At 37.8% G+C, this 24,347-nt stretch overlaps 1 protein-coding gene across 1 annotated transcript; it reads right to left on the bottom strand.

Moving 5' to 3' along the window:
- Window positions 1-841: 841 nt before the first annotated feature.
- Window positions 842-23,091, bottom strand: SEC22B (SEC22 homolog B, vesicle trafficking protein). Its single transcript, XM_005895271.3, has 5 exons — window positions 22,867-23,091; window positions 13,292-13,401; window positions 9,841-10,001; window positions 8,076-8,222; window positions 842-3,850 (listed from the first exon to the last, which is right to left on the bottom strand). Exons 1-5 carry the CDS (start codon window positions 22,939-22,941, stop codon window positions 3,696-3,698), a joined length of 648 nt encoding a protein of 215 aa, XP_005895333.1. The 5' UTR covers window positions 22,942-23,091; the 3' UTR covers window positions 842-3,695.
- Window positions 23,092-24,347: the final 1,256 nt, after the last annotated feature.

The following is a 24,347-nucleotide window of genomic DNA, read 5'->3' as shown; positions in this document are numbered from 1 at the left end:
TAAAGGGATTCCTTAAACCAGGGGCATATCTGCATTGACTGATAAGAGAACACAGTATGTTATGAAATCAAGAAGGTAAGATAAATTAAGATATAAGATATAAAAATAATGAGTAAGTCTAACAGTTCATTTTAAAGCTCTCACTTACAGAAGTAAAGCTGTAGCATAACAGTAACTCCTAAGTAAAAGCAGCATCTAGGGAAATGAAGTAAAATGGAAAGGAATAGAAAATGTAGGGGGGCGGGGGAAGAGAATGAGCAAAAGGACATAAGAAAAAGAGGGAGATTTTAAAAAATCATTTTGCTAAATCTTAAGTAAATCAGATGTAGAAAAATGCTGAGTTAACATTAAAATCAAATGTAAAAGGAGCAAATAAAAAGTGTTACAAACCAAGAATGAGAAAAGGCCAACAAGAACCCAAGAGTAAAAATTACTAAAAAGGAATAAAGGGAAAAATGACAGATAAGGAAATGAAAAAGATAGAAATAATAAAATGAAATTGTATATATATACAAACAAAAACCTTTTCCAAAAAATAAAAATAACCCTACAGGACAAAGTGAGATAGTGCTTAGAACAAACACGTCTACATCATAAGTTAGGAACAAACAGTATATGTAGTGGTTGGAGGCCTATCAGAGCTGGTACTTCAACTTGCTATGTGACCTTGGGCAACCTGGGAAAATGGTTATGAGGGGACTGTAATAAGACATGTAAAATGCCTAATAATGTGCTCAGTTAATGAAGGTTATGGAAGAAAAAAAGAATTAGTCCAGTTTTGATGAGGATATGGAACTCAAATTTCCAACAACTTTTCTAATCTAAAACATGGATTCAATCACAGCATTTGAAATAAACTTTATTAAACAGAGTGATTAAATTGCTCAAGACAGTTGACTGTTGGGTCAACCCTACCTGTAATGATTAAAAGGATGTGGGACTCAATTTGCTCCTTCTACCTCAAACTATGTCACACATGCTACAAACTCTTCTTTGGGGACTTTTTAAAAGTACAAGCTATTTGGTTCAATTAGTTAATGTGCAATTATAGTAGTAACATCTGTACGACCTCTGTCTTTGCCTTTTGCTGAGCTAAAAAGACAACCATGTATGGCTCAGTCACTTCTGCTAAATACACTAACCAAAAGCCTTAATTGTGTGGCCACCACCATTCAGGCTTACCTAGTGGCTCAGATGGCAAAGAATCTTCCTGCAATGCGGGAGACCCAGGTTCAATCCCTGGGTCTGGATGATCCTGAGAAGGGCCCGGCAACCCACTCCAGTATTCTTGCCAGAGAATTCCATGGACAGAGGAGCCTGGTGGGCTACAGTCTATGGGTCATAAAGAGTCAGACGTAATTGACATCCCCTTCTCCAGGGGATGTTCCTGACCCAACAATCGAACTCCCTCACTGCAGGCAGATTCTTTACCATATGAGCCACCAGTGAAACCCAAACCAAGGAATACGATCCCCCAAATCTCATTCTTTTAACTCATGACTTTGCACAAGTCACTGACTCTGTAAGGGAAGTCACACTCTCCTTCTCTTACCATCCTCCTTGCCACAGTAAATTAGGTGTCCTTTCTTAATGTGCCCTCGACAACCCTGAACAGCATTTATCACGTTCTATTTTAGATGTCTGTCTGGTTGCTGGTTGATTCCACCTAATTAGATCTTCGCACTTCCTCCAATAAAGAACACAAGTAGGAGCCATGACAGTCCTGCTCTCTCATTTTCTGCCATCATAATCATTAACTACTTTATCTCTTTGTTTCTCATCCCCTACCCCATATCATTTTTTAATTAACCCTCTGAATTTAGGTAGGAATGTATCTAGAAGAATATGTGCATGTAAATTAACTATAGTAGATAACAAAGCTTCACACTGAAGGGAACATTCTAGAAGTATTTATTTCATTGCTGACCACTTGGTTGCAGCATGCAACTCTCAACAACGAGCTGCCACTCACTCTCCACTCCTACAGAAGTACCAAATGCTATGGTACTACTATTCAGGTTTTCAGCCTTTCAAAGGCTTTTATTACCAACATCATTACTTAGGGACAAGACTTTTAGGGACTTCAAGCACTTATTCTCTATAAAAAGTAACTTCTTATTTCATGCACAAAACTCCAATTGGCAGAGAGAGGTCCAAAGTGGGAAGAAAAAATTTTTATTCTAGTTCTATAAATTATCAGGAATAAAATAAGCATTTCTCCTTGCCTTGTTTTAAAGAAAAAAAAATTTTTTTTCTCTATCAGGAATCAGAACAGTAGGTTTGATGATCCTGAGTTATAAAATTGCTTACTGGTTAAAGTTCTTTCCAAAGATCTTAAGAAGTAAGAAGTTGGTTCATTTTCCTGTACAATTTAAAGAAATATTTGCAGTATGTGTAGGAATTAGAGGTTATATTGTAGACTCTTGTGACAATATTTAAAAGGCCTATTCTCCCTATTTAAAAAATTCTACCTCAGAAAGTAAAAGGAAATTCTCATCATCCCTGAGCAAAAAAGGGAAAATTCAGGTACTTTTATTTGTTAACAGAATGTACTGTAAATGAGTTGCCTATCTCTAGAACATTCCTAGAGAATTACATAACTGAAGCAGATATGAGGTGCTCTCAGATTTTCTTAGATAAGTATGTTTAGTAGTTTGAGTAGTTGTTCTGAAAATTTTCAATTTAATTAACTATGCAACTGATTATCTTCCATTTTGAAGTTTGAGAATATACTGAGAGGATACTTATGGGAGATGAAACTATAGGGCTCAGAGCAATTTAAAAAACCTTAGCAAGCTGTGGCAGGAGGAAGAGTGGGGAAAATCGTAGTGAAGAAGTGAGGAAAGAGGACAAAGCTGTAGTGATGAGCTGGCCTGTCTTCCCTCTAAGTCAGGGGCCTCTGGCTATATGCTATACTCACTCTTATATTAATATAAACCAGATGCAGAAAAATAAAATCAAGAATGTCCCAAACTAATTTTAAGTCTTTTAAGAGTAAATGACAGAAAACATTTTTGCTTCTTAATCAAGGAGTGCTATAATATAATTTCAAGGCATCTTAATATAATTCATTTAACCCTAAAGCAATTGTGCAATAAGCAAATTATCATAAATGAAAAACAAGGTTAACTTTCTACAGGGGCCAATAGACAGGGTATCTTGCAGCACAGCAATTAACCTTCACATACTGGAGTCTTGTTTAAAAGGCCATCAAACAACTCAGATTCCTGAAAATCACAAATGTCACCAACGAAAGGAATGTTGATTAAACAGAGTCAAAAAACTTCCTGAAGGACTGCCTTCTCTGAAGGGTTTCAGACTTGCTAGCATAAGTTGGTTAAGCCAAATCTCACTGACGGCTCCATTAGAGAATGAGAATGCCCCAGTCAGTGCTGTTTGAAAAATGTAAAACACTGGGAGGGGAAAAAAACAAATAAAATAATCTACTGTTCCCTAATGTATATGGCTTAGCACCCAGAGAAAGCCTCTGCCCCGGAAAGACACTTTCTACATAGGGCTAAGCTTCACTAAATGAGGTGTAATCTTTCATTTTCAGGACATGTTTTTTCTTGCAAGGTCTTTAGAGGCAGAAGTTCCACTTGGATTCTAATACACATCTCTGTGCGCTCAGCTTCCTGAAAACATACACCTGCCGGGTTCTAGGTTCTCCCTTGCCAGTGACTGGATTCACTACTTCACAGCCACCAGAAGCGCACATACACTATTAACATGATGAAAAATACAGCTACTGCTGCAAGTTTGGCGTAAGTGGAACGCATGTTCAAGTACTTCGCATCCTGGCGGTATTTCTTGGACAGACTGGACAAATTGTTAGCCTTCGAATCCAATGCTGTCAAAAGGGAAAAAAAGGATAACATTAATTAGTCCCTTAAAGTATTTTATCAACTGTATTAAGAACAAAAATAACCCAAATGAGTAGCACTACTTCAAATCATGAAGTTTAAATTATCTTTTTTTTTTTGAAGTGTAAGGTTGTATACACTGATTAACTCATGATCCCAAAGCACTGTAAAATCTAAAATGCATTTTCAAATAATCAGTTAAACTTATGTTCAAATTCTTGAGGCTGTAGAGTGAGTCCAGGGTCTGGCCTCAGACCCTAGTTCAAATCTCAGCTGTACCAATCATATGATACTGGGCAATTCAGCCTAAGATCCAACTTCTTTGTCTATAAAAATAGGGAATATATAATAATAGTAACCATACCATAGGATATCTGTAAAGTGAGCACAATGCCTACATGATGGTAAACACTTGATAAATGTTAGCTGATAGCAACTATCTTCATAATCTCTTAATGGTTTAAATCATATTCTCTCATATTTTGACAAATGATAATCCAGGTAAGATGAAAAATTCAGGTAAGCAGAAGATTCAATGAACCAGACACTGAGTATTAACCTGTATCTCAACAGTGACTACTACCAAATTTCTAAAACTTTTCACGTGGTAAAGACTATTATTATGAAGATAACACTATCAGAAATTGTATTTTAGCAGACATAGGAAAGCTGTATTACAACGAAAATACAATCACATGTGCTAGAAAACCACCAATATCTACTAAATTAAGCTTTTTAGAATCTTCTGCAAAGTTTTTTTTCCTATACGAACATTTGTAATGTCATTATCTTCTTTTAATTGTTAACTAAGCACTTAGAGAAATAACCAGATACACATAAGCTAAACCTGGCTTAAAATATATGACATATTTTTAATAATAAAAACAAACTCTGAGTTTGGCATAAATTCTAATCAAACTTTTCACTTCTTTAAATTTTTGAGAAACTATTTTGCAATCTGAATCTATTTGGTCTTCCTTGGAGAATGCTTTTGGGCTATTTGGAGTTGCTTAATAGGGGCTGGTTTTGATTGAGAAATGTGGCATTACTTAATAACACAGGCATGTCAGCCATTTCGAAATTAGTAACTTGTCCTGTAAGAAAAGCACCTTGTCATGCAAAAAAACAGTTAAGGGATGAGAAATAGCCATGACAATACTGCAAGGAATTTTTCCAGTCAGTTTGACAGACTGGACAGAGGTTTTTAACTACTACAGTGTTTCTTACTATATTCCTAGCGCCTAGAACGGGATCTGGCATATAGTCAGTGCTCAATAAATAAGTATTTGCTAAATGAATCTAAATCTGCTGAGAAAAACTGGGAAGAGAAATAAATATTAGGTCATATAAAGTAAGCAACAGTTATGAGAATTTCTTTACATATGAACATTGGAAACAGATGGTATCATAAAAACAAAGCTATTGCTTGGAGAAGTCTTATTTAGCGAATATTTATGTTGTGGGCACCATGAGGAGTGCTAGAGGGTACAGTTATGATCAAAACGTACATGATCCCTGTATTTGTGCAATCTACACTGCAGTAGAGTGACACACCTTTGAATAAAAAAATAAAACCTATGCCTTAAAAGAAACAGGTATATTTAGGTAGTAAAAAAGGCACAATTTGATCTTACACAGGAACTATTCTTGGGTCTTAAATGCAAAGCTGACTAGCTCTAAAACAAAAAGAGAAAAAAGTATAAAAGATAGATTCTTATTATGGAGAAGCCTAAAGAGGAAGAAGTCTAGTGAACTCCGGGAGTTGGTGATGGACAGGGAGGCCTGGCGTGCTGCGATTCATGGGGTCGCAAAGAGTCAGACACGACTGAGCGATTGAACTGAACTGAATCTTCCCACTGTCTTCATTTATGCCCTGTTCAGATATGCTTTTTCTTCCTCTTAAAATATCACTCTTCACTCCTTCCTAATCTATCAAAATTCAAGAAATCTTTCCTGTTCACTTATCTATTTCCTTCTACATTCTTTTAGCTCTTATTGTCTATATATCTATGTCCTCAGTCGCTCAGTTGTGTCTCATTCTTTGTGATCCCATGGACTATAGCCTGTCAGGCTCCTGTCCATGGGACTTCCCAGGCAAGAATACTGGAGTGGGTTGCCATTTCCACCTCCATCGGATCTTCCTAACCCAGGGAATGAACTCACGTCTCCTGCATTGGGCAGGCAGATTCTTTACCACTGTGCCACCTGGGCAGCCAGTATAAATCTACATAATGATTTACAACTATCATTCTCTGAAGATGAACAAGGACTCCATGGACCAACAAATTCTGCCAAGTACTAGCAGTATAAAAAGCTAGTAAGCTACTTTTTGTAAGCTATTTTTTAGCTTTGAGTAAGCTACTTTTCTGAGTCTTTGCTTCTTTATCTGTAAAACTGGTTTGATACCATCGACTTCACATGGGATTACTCTAAAGAATAAATAAAATATATGTAAAGTCCCCTTACCATATTGCCTAGCACAATGTAAATGTTCAATTGATGTCTGTTACTCTGTGACAATGTTTCTTATCTTCCCAATCACATGGAGTTTCTTAAGGGTAAAAATGTACTTCATTTTTAATCAGCATATCAACACTACAGCAATTAGCAAAGCACTAGAAGGAAATCCCATACACTTTTGATTAATTGAACAGTTTATAAATTTTGGCTTTAAAAAAGTTTCCTATACTGGTTTACTTTGTCCTGAGTAGAACCTGTGAGTCTGCTACGATGAAAATTTATATATAGACTCACTTATCCAAAAACTGATGTTTAAAGAGTATGAAGCTATACACTGGGACAATTGCTGACTATAAACATGAAGGTTAAAATCATAATAAAGGAAAACCCATTTATTCACTGGAGAAGGGAATGGCTGGAGAAGGGAATGGCAACCCACTCCAGCATTCTTGCCTGGAGAATCCCAAGGACAGAGGAGCCTGGCGGGCTACAGTCCATGGGGTCACAAAGAGTAGGACATGACTGAAGTGATTTCACATGCATGCATTTAATCATGAATATGTAACAAGCCTGAATGTTAAAAATATACATTAAGGCAACTACCTGTGATGATTACTGTGAAAGAAATAAAATAAGTATATAAAATAGATATAAAACAGCGTATATGCTCACATTAAACACTTAGGTAACATCTAAACATTAGTTATATATTTTAGGTAAATTAGTACACACACATACACATACCCCATGTGCTAAAAAACATTACATGCTTTTTTACATTACGTAAAATATGTAAGTGTTTAAGAATTTGAAGGAGTAAGGAGATTAATGTGTCAGGGGCTGTAAGGATCAGGGAAGGCTTCTTTGAAGAGGCAGTTCTTATCTAGAGTTTAAGGAAGGTCCAGGATGATGAAGACACTGAACAGGCTGAGGCAGAATGTTTGTGAACCAGGGAGAATGAAACACTTCTGCGATCTCCTTATCTTCCACAATAGAGAACACAGTGCCTTGCACACTGGCTGCTAAATGGCTTCAGTTGGTTCAACTCTGTGCGACCCTATGGAATGTAGCCCACCAGGCTCCTCTGTCCATGGGATTCTCAAGGAAAGAAAACTGGAGTGGGTTGCCATTTCCTCCTCCAGGGGATCTTTCTGACCCAGGGAACCTGTGTCTCCTGTGGCTTCTGTACCGCAGGCACATTTTTTAATGCTGAGCCACTGGGGAAGCCTGCCTTGAACATTATAAGTATTCAATTAATAGTAACTGGATGAATGAAAAGTAAGTTGAGACCAGACTAGATCTTGTAGTCACAGGTCTTAGAAGTTTTTCTGCAGAGGAACGCCTTGATGAAATGGTATTTTATAACAGTTGATCTGGCAGCAGTAAAGTCTCCTGAAGCAGCTACTTATGAAACCATTGCCATAAACCACTGACAATGTCCTCTCACTCCTCTTTTCATTTTCCTTAACTTATGTGTTTCTATAAATACTAATCAAATTTGGTAAATACCTGGGAAACAGTAATTGTTTCTTACATGGAATGAGACTTTACACTGTTCCAACTCAATAGAAACTAACCACACTAGGAAGAAACATATCATATTGGAAGCTTGTCAAATAATCCACTTTGGAGAAATGAATTCTTAATAGTACTAGGTAGAATCTGACAGCATAAACAGTAACCCCAAATAAGCTATCCTTGCCTGTGGAATAAGAGCCACTTGCTCATAAGACTCGTACTGCTTTTAGATACCTGAGAGCGCTTCTCCCCGCTGTAACACTTCTTCAATATTCGCCACCATGATTCTCTGCACATCTTGCAGTTCAGTGTTGATGGAGCCTAGGTTTCTCCGAGCACGACTGTCAATGTAAAGCTTCTTGGTTTTCTGAATGTAGGTATCTATAATGATGAAGAAAAGTGACTGTTAACAATTTTTTTCATGTCCATCAAAGAAGTAGGTAAGAGTATATTCTGAGTTTAGTCCTGGTTTTGCAACTGTCCATGATTAACCAGACTCTTGAATGAGTATCAAGTGTGACAGGGAATTTCCCGAAATATTACTACAAAACTGCACGCTCATTCATGTTTGCCAATGTCTGCATATCATAAAACTATGAAAAGAATAATTAATAAAGATTATATTTTCAACTTTTAGCTAAAATCTTAAAGATAATGTATTGGCTACCCTTTATTTGCCCCTTTAAACTGCCTCCCACCCTTCTGCACCCTGCCTTCTGCTTTGGGAAGCTAACCTGCATGAATTACATCAGTGGGTTTCATGCTGTCTAGCTTCCAATTAGGTTCAGCCAAAGCGGACACCCCAAGAGCAGGGAATGAGAGTGGACAGTGACAGTGGTTCATTCCTCTCTCTCCTCCCTGAGAAGTCATCTTGGGCTGGTAGTATTTCTCCACCAAAAGTTACTGCTCCTTTGAAATTGCCCTCTTCTATAAATTTTCTCCTTCCCAGTTCCAGAAACTGCTCTTATCCATTCAAGCCTAGGGTTGATAACAATTACCATGCTACTGGTCTCAGGTTACTGTACCTTACAGTTCATCTATAACCCTTTCATATCTCTGTGTACAATCTTTTAAGCTAATTTGAGGGTACCAACTATTTCCTGTGTGACTTTGGTACAGCAGTCTTATTTTTTTCTTGGTTTTACTGAACTTCTATCGCCTACAAAAATAAAAACTGCAAAACCAGACATGATAAAATTAGCACTTGGAGAGTTTAGTTTTGAAACACTGTAATGCTTTGCTATAATACATTTTCTTTAATTCTACAAAGCAAGAGGACTCATTTATCTAGCAAACTTGAAACACTTCAGAAATCCAGAGGTAGTATTCAAAACCAGTTTATTTTTTAACTAAAAATGTCAATGATGTAATCTAATCATACTTGTTCTCCTTTCTTTTACTTACAGGACATTTCCTTTGATATGTCGCCATCCTATATTTTACCAGCTCTGAGCAATGAGTCTTTCTATAATTCTTGTACAAATATGGACACCCATGCTCAATGCTTCTGCCTATAGGAACTGTTGTGCCCCAATACCACGTATCTTTTAGTACTTAAATTAGAGGATCTTGTTCTATTAAAAGAAACAAAACACCACTCTTTCTGATTTCCAAATTCTGATCTCCATAAAATGGGTCTCACTGTGAGTGTATGTGTGTGTGGGGGTGAAGACACTGAATTGGGAAAAAGAAGAACTCAGCAATTACATGTCAATCTGGATCTTCAGGCAGTTTTTTACCCTAATGAAGAATCAAAACAAATTACAAAAAAGAGCAAAGGGCAACAAGCTCTATGGGGAAAATATCGAAAGGCCAGAGAAAATTATTAATACTTATGTGAAGGAAGCCTCATTCACTCAAAAGGAAAAAAGACATGGAATAGGAGAAGAGGCAGAATCCAAAACATTAGATAAGCTTTAAAAAAAAAAAGTCAAATTATATCACTAGCTTCTCTACACTGTCTACTCCCCTGACAGAGAAGTAAGGCACAAAAACTTACCAAACTCAATAAAGGAGTAGGGTCTAGACACAGTTGGCACCTTCTTCCCATGCTGTTCATCAAATTCTGAGTGTAAATCTTCTAGGTAGGCAAAAGCCAGCTTCTTAGGGAAGGCAGCTTCACACAGAACCAAATAACATACTCCTTGTTCAATAATGTAACTGAAGAGACAAAAATGAAAAAAGCAAGGAAAAATTGTTGTAGATTAATAACACTCCCAACAGTCTGAAACAGACTCTCAGTGCCATACAAACTTTGTTTTTGGTTATTCTACCCGGCTTGCAGGATCTTAGTTCCCCGACTAGGGATCAAACCCAGGTCCTTGGCAAGGGAAGGGCAGAGTCCTAACCACTGGACCACCAGGAAATTCCTTATACAAACTTGAAAATATTCAAGCCGAAATCAGAAAGTCAATTACAAACCATAAATCACTAGAATTAGAAAACAAACATCTTCCCATTATTAGAAGCATATTCCAAAAGGAGTATTTAGACATACTTATTCATCACATAATTCTTCAACTAAAATATCTTAATACTTAAGACTTTTTCTTGAAAACTTAGGGGTGTGACTCCATCTGCCCTTTGATCATGTATAGTAAACAAGTAATAATATACACACATTTAAACTTCTTCCATCTGTAAGAACTGTGGAACTAGAAATTTTTGTGAACACTAAAAAGTTAGAAGTTAATGTCACAATGATTACTGGGTACAGAAAATACCAATCTCAGGACTAATAATAGTTCCTAATTTCTAGGGTAGAAGAACTCTGTATTAATTGCAAATTATTCAATAACAGAACTGACTCCTCTTGTGAGAGTGAGCTCCCTGGCAGCCTTCAGTTCAGTTCAGTCGCTCAGTCATGTCTGACTCTTTGCAACCCCATGGACTGCAGCATGCCAGGCTCCCCTGTCCATCACCAACTGCCGAAGCTTGCCCAAACTCATGTCCATCATATCATCCCTGGCAGTCTGGAGGAGGCTATATTACTGCATGTCTGAGATATTTTTGGAAAGAGGCTGGCTACTCAGTGGTTTTCAAATGAGTTTGTAGCCACAGCACTCTTTATTTGAGCCAAAATTATATCCAGAAGACCAATATGTATAGCAAATAAAGTCAGAAGTTTTTTAGTTTAAGTAGGAGTTTAAGGGTCCAAAGCATTACACACATCCCCCATCCCTTTCCCTTCTATGTGGCTTCTAAGGCACCCCAGAACTCCACAGAATGGAGTCCCCTTTCCTGAAAACTTGCTTCCTTTTTTCTGCTCTATAGCACTTCTTGTCCTAGGTATTATAGTACAGTATGCATATGTGTCTCTCTCTGCTATAATAAGAGGACAAGCTAAGAATATTAAAGGCAAGACTTAATACACGGTCTGGCAAAGAATACATCTTTAGCAAACAGCTCTTAGATGCAAATAAGGGAAGAGATAAGATTATAAAGAAGGAGGCAGAAGAAAATCTCTTTTCAATTCCATGAGATCTTTCCTAGGTCATTTGTTCCTAACCCATAGTAAAGATAAAAAATACTATATTATAATTGAGCATCTCTAACATTATTTATGGAGAAGGCAATGGCACCCCACTCCAGTACTCTTGCCTGGCAAATCCCATGGACGGAGGAGCCTGGTAGGCTGCAGTCCATGGGGTGGCTGAGGGTTGGACACCCACTGAGCGACTTCACTTTCACTTTTCACTTTCATGCATTGGAGAAGGAAATGGCAACCCACTCCAATATTCTTGCCTGGAGAATCCCAGGGACAGGGGAGCCTGGTAGGCTGCCGTCTATGGGGTCGCACAGAGTTGGACACGACTGAAGTGACTTAGCAGCAGCAGCAACATTATTTAGAAAGGAAATAATGTGAAAGGAAAGTTATGACCAACCTAGACATCATATTAAAAAGCAGAGACATTACTTTGCCAACAAAGGTCCATCTAGTCAAGACTATGGTTTTTCCAGTAGTTATGTATGGATGTGAGAGATGGACTATAAAGAAAGCTGAGCGCCAAAGAATTAATGCTTTTGAACTGTGGTGTTGGAGAAGACTCTTAAGAGTCTCTTGGACTGCAAGGAGATCCAACCAGTCCATCCTAAAGGAGATCAGTCCTGGGTGTTCACTGGAAGGACTGATGTTGAAGCTGAAACTCCAATACTTTGGCCACCTGATACTAAGAGCTGACTCATTTGAAAAGACCTTGATGCTGGGAAATATTGAAGGCAGGAGGAGAAGGGGATGACAGAGGATGAGATGGTTGGATGGCATCACTGACTCAGTGGCCATGAGTTTGGGTAAACTCTGGGAGTTGGTGATGGACAGGGAGGCCATCAGGACTACAGGCGTGCTGTAGTCCATGGGGTTGCAAAGAGTCGGACACGACTGAGCAACTGAACTGAACTGAACGTTATTTAATGTTGAAATAACTTACAAAACCTAATGTTCACTATTTTCTTAACCAATAGGCCAGAGTCTTGTTTTGGTTTTGATTCTGTATACTTGTTTGCTTATTCTTGATGAGTAGAAGGTTGGTTGGTTGAGTTAAACACAATGGGTTCTTCCTAGGTCTATATTATCTCAGTATCTGAGCTCCGAACATACTAAGGATTATTTAGCTTATCCTTTCTTATTTTCCTCTGATCTTCTTGTCCTCTTTTTTCTTTTTTAATCCTGCCTGTTTTAGCACCTTCAAACTTGACATATAATTAAACACTTAATACCAATTATTTGTAGGTAATTTGAGACCCAATAAAATCCCTTTGATCCCTCTCTCAGCTGTATGCATTGTCTACAACCACTGATTTGTTGTCGTTGTTGTTGTTGTTTAGATGCTGTCATGTCTGACTCTTTGCGACCCCATGGACTGTATCCTGCCAGGCCCCTCTGTCCACGGCATTTCCCAGGCAAGCATATTGGAGTGGGTTGCCATGCCCTTCTCCAACCACTGATTAGATGCTCTTAAATTATCTTTTATAATTTTCTATTCTCTAAATAATAAATAATACCTATTGACTATTCTCTATGTGCCAGACAAAATGTTAAGTGATATACAGGGATTTTCTCATAAACCTATGATTCCCTATTTTATAGAGGTAACCGAGGCCTAGTAAAATATATGTGGGTTGCTCAAAGTTACAGTGTCAGTAAATGTTTAAGCAAGTGTACTAATCTATGTGTGTCTGGCTCTAAGAAGCTCCCAAAGCAAAAGTTATCTATTACTGCATGATACATACAGCATTACTGGACACAAGATAACAGGGTGAATTACTGTACACAAACTGAATACAGCAACCAAGATTTCAGTTTTGCAAAATTAGAGCCAGGAAAGTTGCCTCCACAGAGTGACTCTATTTTCAAAATTACCTTTGCATTTGAAAAAAGTTACCATTCTTCTCAGGTGTAATTACTGTATTTCATACTTAAATGATCACAAAGAAATCAAGATTATACTCACTGAAAAGTCATGGCACCAGCTTCCAAGGTGCATCTGGTAGGGGACTGTTCATTCAACTTTCGAAAGAGCTGCTTAGCCTGACTCTGGTACTGTTGAAGGTCCCGGCCAGACTGAAAGAAGACACCTTCATTTAAGAATGTTCCACAAAAAAAACAGTAGCAATTGGTAAGAAGTATCATGTTTTGAAGACGCTATGTAAATAAGGTCTTTCATTTATAGGTTAATAACATTAATAAGATTTAACAAAATAAAAGTGGCCTACTTTCAGAGAAAAAAGGGAGCCCAAACCCTGAGTTTTTCAACAAAGTCACATTAGTTATTTTCTAAAAAGCAAAAATACAATCCTCAACTGCATTTAAGGTACTTGCTGAATCCATTTCCACTGTGAGGTCAGTGCCCTCCTCCTAACCCACTTCACTTGCATGGTTACTGCCACAGAATCACACATGTTCTGTACTCAGTGGAAAGTCCTGGGAAAGACAGAATGAATGAATCTCATTTTTATGCTGAAATATCATGCAAAATCTTCCATAAAGTGTTACAGTATTTGATGTATAAGCAAAACTACGTGTGTGCACCCATCACTGTAAATTACTATGAACACTGTAACTGCAACTAGGTAAAAACAAGGAAGAGTCAGGATGAAGACTGGAAAGTCAAAATATCCTTTACTAAATAAATCTATTTGGTTTCCAAGTTTGGAATGCAAACGTCTGGATAGCAAGGGATATGTTCATTAAAAAATGAAAATAGTAACATTTGGATGACAGAATTACAGGCAATATTTTCCCAAACAATTTCTAAATGATTTCACAATTTTTTTTTTTTTTTAAAGAGAGGAAAAAGTCTACTGGGGGAAAGAGCAGAGTCATTTCAAAAGGAGAAAATCATATCTCAATAACCTATTAGACAAAAATGGAAAAGAAGTGCATGAAGAGTAAGAAGCAAATATACTTTATTGATCCACATACTGGGGGAAATAAACAATTGCTGCTATGTGATGGGAAGGAATTATTTTATTTTACATTATTTATTCTAAATTGAAAGATATAACACAGTCTCTCCTTGGTAGATGCTTAATAACTAAACGTTTAAATAGAAAAGTATACTGGGTTCTCCCAGGGATTGGACCTAAGGTCTAACTATGAGAGAGTACAAAGTAGAACTTAGTGGATCACAGCGATCCACTGAACTGAGAATAAAACCAAGGAAGCAAAAATAAAATCATGTAACTGGCAGATAAACAAACATATAAGTATAGGATTTTAACCTATATTTAAAATAGTGAACTAGAAATGCGCACTAAGATATCACCTCACTCCTGTTAAAATGACTATTATCAAAAGGACAAGATATAACAAGCATTGGTGAGGGTGTGGAGAAAAGGGAACCCTTGTGCACTGTTGGAAGGAATGCAAATTGGTGCAGCCAAAATGGAAAAAATATGGGGGGTTCCCTCAAAAAAATTAAAAACAGAACTACTGCATGATTCAGCAATTCAACTTCTAGGTATTTATCTAAAGAAAATTAAACACTAAATTAAAAAGATATATGCATCCTAAGCTATGCTCACTGCAGCATTATTTACAATAGCCAAGATATGAAAATAACCTATAATAAGTGTTCAATAGATGAATGGATAAAAAAGATGCAGTATATATACACAACGGAATAGTATTCAGCCATTAAAAAAGAGTGGAATCTTGCTCAAAAAACAAGCTCACAGATAGAGAATGGACTGGTGACTGCCAGAGGGGAGGTGGGTGGGGGAGTAGGCCAAATGAGTAAAGGGAATCAAAAAGCACAAACTTCCAATTATAAAACAGGTCATGGGGATACAGTGTTCAGCATGGTGACTGTAGTTAATAATACAGTATTATGTATTTGAAAGTTGCTAAGACAGTAAAACTTATATGTCTGCATCACAAGAAAAAAAAAGAATAAACATTTTCATAACTATTTTTTCATGATGGAGAGTAACTCTCTCATAGACTTACTGTGGTGATTTCACAGTGTCTACAAATACTGAATCATATTGTACATTTGAAACTAATATAATGGTATATGTCAATCATAACTCAAAATAAAATAAAAAATGGTGAGCTGGAAATTTCAATATAAATAAGGAAGTAAATAAGTATGAAGTGAACCAGGCAGAGACCATTAGAAGTATCAATTTGTAGTTTAACACTGTTTTTATGGCAATGACTTATAAGGCTGTTTGCCTGAGAAATACTCCTACATTACCATATATACTGTTATATATTAATAACACTTTGTAATAATTAACAGTATAATATATAGTGACATTATTGTATTAAACAGTAATGCCAATATATATATTGCTTTTCTCACGACTGGCCAGCCAGTTAGGGAGAGTGAATACCATCACATGCTTTGAACTAATGCCAATATCTTATGTTCCTAAATTTGAGTGGTAGAGTCAATCTGTTTGCTTAAGCAATGTTGTTATGTGGCATTCCAAAGATATCTGACCCCACAACAATAGACACCAGAAAGAAAGAAAGAAAGAAAGTGAAGTCGCTCAGTCATGTCCGACTCTTTGTGACACAATGGACTGTAGCCTACCAGGCTCCTCTGTCCAAGGGATTCTCCAGGCAAGAATACTGGAGTGGGTTGCCATTTCCTTCTCTAGGGGATCTTCCCGACCCAGGGATCGAACCCAGGTCTCCCACATTGCAGGCAGATGCTTTAACCTCTGAGCCACCAGGGAAGATAATAGATACAAGGGATGCAAGTAAAGTTGCTGCTGCTGCTGCTGCTAAGTCGCTTCAGTCGTGTCGGACTCTGTGCGACCCCATAGACAGCACCCCACCAGGCTCCCCCGTCCCTGGGATTCTCCAGGCAAGAACACTGGAGTGGGTTGCCATTTCCTTCTCCAATGCGTGAAAGTGAAAAGTGAAAGTGAAGACGCTCAGTCGTCTCCGACTCTTCTCGACCCCATGGACTGCAGCCTATCAGGCTCCTCCGTCCATGGGATTTTCCAGGCATGAGTACTGGAGTGGGGTGCCATCGCCTTCTCCGAAATAAAGTTGCAGAGGCTACTAAAAATGTATTAGTTGCTCAGTCATGTCCAACTCTTTGTGACCCCATGGACTGTAGCACACCAGGCTCCTCTGTCCATGGGATTCTCCAGGCAAGAATACTGGAGTGGGTTGCCATGCCCTTCTCCAAGGGATCTTACTGACCCAGGGATAAAACCTTGGCTACTAAAGTGCCAAGAAATAATATCAACATAGATCAATGATTTTCAACTCTGGCTTCACACTAGAATCTCCTAGGGATCTTAAAAACACTATTCCTGCTCAGTCTGCACCCCAAAACCAATTAAATCAGTGTTTTGGAGGCAGGACTCAGACATTAGTATCAGTAAAATAAATACAAACATAAAAGTTAAATGTAAGTTTTCTGACAGCTAAAGGCAGGGGAGACCTTTAAAGGAAATAGTTAAATAAATAAATGGCAAATGAAATTCCACCATTGTAACAACGTGGATGGACGGAGAGGGTATTATGCTCAGTGAAATAAGTCAGAGAGAGAAAGACAAATACTGTCTTATCCCTTATATGCGGAATCTAAAAAATAAAACGAATATAACAAATCAGAAACAGACTCACAGATAGAGAATAGACTAGTGGCTACCATTAGGCAGAAGGAAAGGAAGAAGGGCAAGACAGTGGTAGGGGCGATTAAGATGTACAAACTATTATGTATAAAATAAACAAGCTACATGGATATATTGTGCAGCACAGGGAATAATGGTATTTTATAACAAATTGAAGTATAATCTATAAAGATACTGAAGCACTATATTCTAAGTGTGAAACTAACATAATATAAACCAACTACACTTGAATTTAAAAAAATGGCAAAAAACTGTTGGTCAAATGAAGATTGGTACAAATCCTTTGACTTTATAAGAGGCATCGTAAACATTACTGCAATCTGAGAGAAACACAGAGACAATGGCCAAAAGCATGCTACGATTTCAGGAATTTACAACGAACAAACCAACGATGCCAATGTACAGTACTGGGGACATACCTACATAGGAATTATGACACGCCAACCAACATTTTACACTGCTGGTTCAGTTAGCATCACCATTCCTGGGAACACGATGCTGGTACAGTCTTTCTGGTAGTCATTCTGACAATATGTATTGGAAATTATAAAATTTTGCACAGTGTTTTATTAACAATTCTACATCTTTGAAAGTATACATACACATCATATATGTGTTAAGCAAACAACTACAAAAACATAAAAACAAAAAAATATGTTCAATAATAGGGTAGGGGATGGGTGACATAACATATAGTATATATTTATATAATGGAACCATTATATACAGAACCATCAAAATGATGTGTAATATTTAATGATATGAGCAGACATTCATTATACACTGTGAAAAAATTAGGTTATTACCTAATTATTATTAGTTATTACCCATTATTTAATTTTAAACATATACACAAAGATTAAAGTTAGATACCAAGTGGGTATAATTTAAGTAGGGATTACTTAATTTTACCACTACTTTAGTTAAAAAAAACAAAAATCACCATTAACTTCTTGGTCCTTTTGTATTTACTGAATTTTCTACAACAGTCACAAATTAACTTTATGTTGAGAAAATTATTCATTCATCAATGTCTACTTGTTGCCTATCTGCACTTGGGGCCAGGAAGGGAGGGGCCAGGATTTGTGCCCAGGCAGTCTACCCCTGAAGCTCCTACTCCTGTGCGTGCTATACAACCTCTACAATTAAAATTGCTTCTGTGATGGTCAAGCCACATTCCAAGTGATATCTTACTATTTAATATTAAATCTAATTCATGGGAAATGCTCAAGACTACATGGCAACTCTGAACTATTGATAGATCTCACATAACAACATAATCATGGCTTTAGAGATAAACCCTTGGTTTGCTTTTAAGATTACAGTCACAAAGGGCCCACAGTCAGCCAGCCTATCTAAAAATAGTTAATTAGATGTCCTAATTCTGTTTTCTACTTCGTCTAAAACAGACTTGATGAAACTTGTACACAGTATAAAGGAAAGACAGCTGTTAGCAATCCAATAATAAAGTGGATGTGAAAGTATTCACAAATTCTGAAACTTGAGATCATCAGTATATTTAGGATGCGGTTCTGTACATAAAATATAGGAGGTACAGGGTAGTAAACTGCCACACAACCACAATCCGTTTTATTGCTGTTACCTATGACTGCTGGTGGGCTTCCCTGATGGCTCAGATGGTAAAGAATCTGCCTGCAATGCAAGGTTCAATTCCTGGGTCAGGAAGATCCCCTGGAGAAGGTAATGGCAACCAACTCCAACTATTCTTGCCTGGAGAATCCCATGGAGAGAAGAACCTGATGGGCTACAGACCATGGGGTCGCAAACAGTCACACACAACTGAGTGACTTTCACTTTATGACTGTTGTAGTTGTATCAAATGCCATCTTTCGTCTTTACAATAATGTTTAGCTAAGCCCTTATCATTTTTAAATCCCTGTTAAGCTCTACTGATCAAAGGGCAGCAGCACCAAGAACCAACCATCTTTCTCTAACAGCCATAACAGTAAGATGATTAATCAACCCTCAATGACTGAGGGAGTGTGGCAGTTTAACAGTACAACAGACCATCTGCTTCTTGGAGTTCCCTGCTCTGTACTCAGTTACGTCTACACCTTCTTTAAGTCCACAGAGCTGAGACACAATGAGAGAAGACAACAGGGTATATTTTGAGGTAGAACAGAAAGGTAAAGAAATTGCAAACAACTGAAAAGGAGAAATACATCAGAAAGGGAGAAATAGAGTATCACTTAGTGTAGTTTGGAAAAGTTCATCTCTCTACCTTAGGCTTGTATTTCTAGCTAAAGCATAGAGAAAATAGTGCATAAGGTACTCTTATCTTTAAAAAAAAAATGCTCTATTGTATTACTTGAATAACTGTTCATCTACAGTAACAAGACAGTTTGTATAGGGACTAGCATGGAGTAACTACCTAAAATATAGAATCTATTATTAATGTAAATAACTGAAAGAATATATGTATTTGGCCTGGACAATTAAGATACTTAACTATAAAACTATTTGATCAAGATATCCATTTCTTAAAAAGTAATTTCCAGACTCCCAAGAAGTAAATACATTATTAAAATATCTTAGAACAAAGCAGTAAAGTGTAACAGTTAGGTACTAAGGCTCCAGTGTAGAATCAGACAGATTTGGATTAAAAGGAACAAACCAGTGGTTACCAGTGGGGAGAGGGAAGGAAGGAAAGGCACACTAGGGGTAGAGGATTAAGAGGTACAAACTACTTATGTATAAAGTAAATAAGCAGCTACAAGAGTATACTGTACAGCTCAGAGAATATAGCCAATATTTTATAATAACTACTAATGGAGTCTAACCTTTAAAAACTGTGAATCACTATGCTTCACACCTGAAACTTATACACTGTGAATCAACTATGCCTCAATTAAAATTTTCTTTTAAAAACCAAAACAGTGGTTCTCAACCAAGGGTGACTTTGCCTATCCTCCCCAAAGATGACATGCAAAATGTAAGAAATATTTTTGGTTGTCAAACTGGAGGGAGGGTGGTGGTAGTGCTATTGGTATGTAAGGTGCAGAGGCCAAGGATACGGCTAGACATCCAGCAACTCACAGGACAGTTTTCCCGCAACAAACAATTATCCATTCCAAAATGTCAAAAGTGCCAAAGTTAAAAACCCTGATGACAGAAGTATCAAACCACTATGTTATGCATCTGGAACTAACACAGCGGTTGTAGGTTAATAAGGAAGAAAGGAAGGGGAGAAAAGGAGGGAGGGACAAGGGAGGGGAAGGGGAAGGAAGGAATCCCAGTGAAAAATTCCGTTGTACTACTTATGCTGTGTGACTTAAAGAGACTTTTCTTCTCTTAGCCTCAGAGCTTCCCTATCTGTAATTGTAGAAAATAACAGTACCCATCCTAGCAGTTGATATAAGGGCTTCCCTGGTGGCTCAGCAATAAAGAATCCGCCTGTCAATGCAGGGGACATGGATTCGATCCCTGGGTCAGGAAGACTCTCTGGAGGAGGAAATGGCAATCCACTGCAGTACTCTTGCTTGGGAAATCCCATGGACAGAGGAACCTGGCAGGCTACAGTCCATGAGGTCACAAACAATCAGACACGACTTAGCAACGAAACAACAATAGCTGGTATGAAGACTAAATGAAACCATGCATTTAACAGACTTAGCGGAATGGTTGGTATATAGCAGGCACTCTATGGGCTTCCCAGGTGGTGTTAGTGGTAAGGAACCCACCCACCAATGCAGGAGACCTAAGAGACACAGGTTCAATCCCTAGGTCAAAAAGATTTCCCTGGAATAGGGCATAGCACTCCAGTATTCTTGCCTAGAGAATCCCATGGACAGAGGAGAGTGGAGGGCTACAGTCCATAGGGTCACAAAGAGTTGGACATGACTGAAGCTACTTAGCACGCATGCATAGGCACTCTCTCTAAATGTAAGGTGCTCCATTTTAATAGTAAAAAATAAGTCAAAGATATATATTTTTGCAGATGTTAAAAGTTTAGAAAGGACGTTATCATTCAAAGCCAAAACTGCTAAAGGAAATCACTACAGAATTACCATCATAAAAATATTTTTGTGTAAAATATCTTTCCTTTTCAATTAAAGCAACCCATCTTGGTAGACTGATACCTAATTTGGAATTATGAAACACACAGTATAACCAACTAATTTTTTCAATTAAGTGTCAAGGCAAAGAATAAGGGCCTACTGATATTCAGACCTTCAGATCTACTTTATATTCTTTGCCCACACTGGAATTCAAAGCAATAGTTGGAAAACTGACCAGATTTCTGTTCCCTTGTAAAAACTATTTCTTAGTCAAATTTCATATCCTTCAAGGAACATTTCCTCACACCATCTCCTTTGTTTCAAATCATGTTCTGCATTCATTTTAATAATTTCACTCCTTCTGCATAGTCCAAGAAAATGTTTAATGCTGGAGAAGAGAAAAATACTTCACAATTCAAAGTTCAGGGCATGCTATATTTTTCAGATTTTATATTAGCTTAGACTTTTTTTTGTGTAGTGAATAGAAAATATTTCACTCAGCATAACCTACTAAGCAACACAACGACTTCACAATCTGTATCGCTGTTCTCATAAAAGTTAAAGTAAATGTATTTGCAAATCAAACCTAAAAGGGCATATAACCAAATAGAAGCTTTCTCAATTAGGAGACACTAATATTGGCTTGGATGTCATTCCTTTTGGGAAGACTTTCCTGATGTCCAAAAATCAATTTAGATACCTTTTTCATGTTCAATCACAGAAACTTCTTTCTCCTCTACAGCAATTATCTACATTACAGTTATCTGTTAGTGATCTGGCTTCTCCACTAAACTGTAAGCTCCATGAAAGTAGGGACTATGTTCCCTAAGCCCCTGCATGAACACCATGCTTGGCACACCTGAAGTGCTTAATGAGAGTTGGTTTTTTTCATGAATATATGAATGAAAGGTTAAAAAATACGCCAAAATATTTTTTTCTAGAACTCAACTTTTTTTAGGCCTTGAAAGTTTTTTTTAATTACTTGTATAAGAAAGTAAAATAAAGTTGATCACTTTAAACAAATTTAAATAAATTATATAAATTTCATTCTCAGCCTCCTTTCTTCCAGAATTCCCCAACCTTATTTCCAGGAACTGGTCTCACACCAGAAACTTGCCTTGTGATTTTAAGGCACAAAGCCTTTTCCTGTGAAGCTATCTAGGGGTTTTTTCTGGGACTTTTTGTTTGTTTGTTTTAATCAATGCAACATATTTTTGACCACCTATTATACTAAAACTGCTATTGTAAAAGCTATGGGAAATACAAAAATAACCAAGATTTGTCATCTGCCTACTAGGAAATTTAATTTATTGAAAGACAAAGGCAAAAGTACAAGGCATTATAGAAATATAACACAGGGGTCACAATTCCAACAATAAGAATTTAGTAAGGCTTACTGAAGGAGGTGGGAATTGGACATAACTTTGAAAGAAAGTACTGTACTGAACTTCAAACAGGTGCATATATGTGGCAATATTACCACATCTGCTTTCAATAGATGTCAGCAAGCTAGGTCAAGGATCAGGTGCTACAGAAAGGAGTTAAAGAACTAGGAGCTGATTTTCCCCAGGACGTGTCAGCCTTATTAACAGCAAAAAATCAGAAACCCTTAATTTTAGCAGAGTCCATAAGAATTACAGAACACTGGATGATCACAATTAGCCAAACCTACCCCTTCTCCGGAGTGTTTTTCTAATAAGAAATAGGTAAGATAAAAATCTATCCCCGCCTTCAGCAAAGGTTAGTTTTCTCCAGGTAGTTTTCTCCACTGTTAAAAGAGAAAACGCACTTCAGAGGACTCAGAAATGCCTGGGAAGACTCAGGGGTCTCCCGCGTCCTAACAAGGAATCCGGGGCGGACAGCATAGCGCTCTGGCAGGAACTTGGGGTCCTGAGGATCTAGCAGCTCACCTGTTCGTCCTCCTGCATCGAGGCGGCCAACGGGAGCCCGTCCGCCACTCGGGCGATCATCGTGAGCAACACCATCTTTACAGGCTACGGAGACCCAACACTGGCCCAGACGGCCGTAGATGTGTCTTGACTTGCTCCGCCGGGACAACAGTTAAACCTCTACCTCAGTTGCCGGAGACACAGCTGCTCGCGTCTCCGCTTCCCGCTGAGGTGGCCGGAAACAAGCTCTAGAGCTCTCCACTACCGGTCCCCAGAATTGGCTTCCCATCGGGAACCACAACTACAGGCACACTAGTTCCGTGATCTCTCCTTACACCTTCAGAAACTGCTAAGGCCCCGGCCACTTTTCTGAATTTCCAGCTTTGAATAAGCCTTGACCCGTGAGAGGGCGTGGCACACAAACTGAAATAGAATTTTCTAGTTTCTGATAGTTTAAGTTGGGGGAGAGGGCTGGGAAGGAGGGCAGGAGTTAATGGGTACTTAGATGAAGGGTATATGAAAAAACTGACAATCAGATGATATATTTTCATATTTATTTTTTTGTTTTTATATATATTTTATATCCAGTACAAATTATTTTCTGTATTTTTATATTTTTAGGCAGAGTTCTTTGTGTGTGTGTGTGTGTGTGTATTGTATGGGTTTTTTTTTTTTTTTGCTTGTGTATGCTGTATGCCCAGGTCCTTAAACAGATTCTGGTAAAAAATATTAATTGCATATGTGAGTAAGTGATATTACAGGATCTCAGAAATTACCTAGATCAGTCACCCTGCTGAAAGCTGTGATCAGGACAGTCTTGCAAAACTTCCAGTAACTCTTCATTTACTCGGTATTGGAGAAACCTCTAGACAACTCGACCTGAAGAAGTGTTACCATCTCTTTTTTCTTTGGTGCCCCCATCTCTAATATGAGAATATTATCTGCCTCTCAGGATATTTGTGATTATATAGTGAGAAAGTGTAGGTCCCCACTTTGTAGTTAAAGAAAAAACTTCAGAGAGTAATTTTTCCACAGTGACACAGCTAGTAGTAATGGGACTAGGATTTGAGCTGTTGAACTCCAAAACCTATCCTCCTAATCCTGATACGATTCCATCTTAGCATTTAACCATAGGTTAAAGAGCTCACGTTTTGTTACCTTTTCTACAACTCTACAGCTACTAGGAGAAAACTGTTATTTCTTGAGAGGATTTTGGGAGGATTGACTCCACACAAAAGATGGACAGGCATACAGACAAGACAAACTGATGGTGCTATTTAACACAGTGAGAAAGTGAAATGGAAGGCAATCCTTGTGTATATGGGAGCCTAGGTTGACAAAATCATAATATTTTACATTTAAAATAGCTCAAAGATGTAACCTGACCTAACTTCCCTTCCTCCCACTCAACAAGGATGCTGCTTCTACCATGGTGTCAAATGGTCATTGTCATTCAGCCTCCAGTAATAGGAAATTGATAAAACCAATATTTTAATTAAGGG

This window comes from Bos mutus, chromosome 3 (genome assembly GCF_027580195.1).
Source record: "Bos mutus isolate GX-2022 chromosome 3, NWIPB_WYAK_1.1, whole genome shotgun sequence".
Classification (NCBI taxonomy): Eukaryota; Metazoa; Chordata; class Mammalia; order Artiodactyla; family Bovidae; genus Bos; species Bos mutus.
This window is presented reverse-complemented; position numbering and strand designations above follow the sequence as displayed.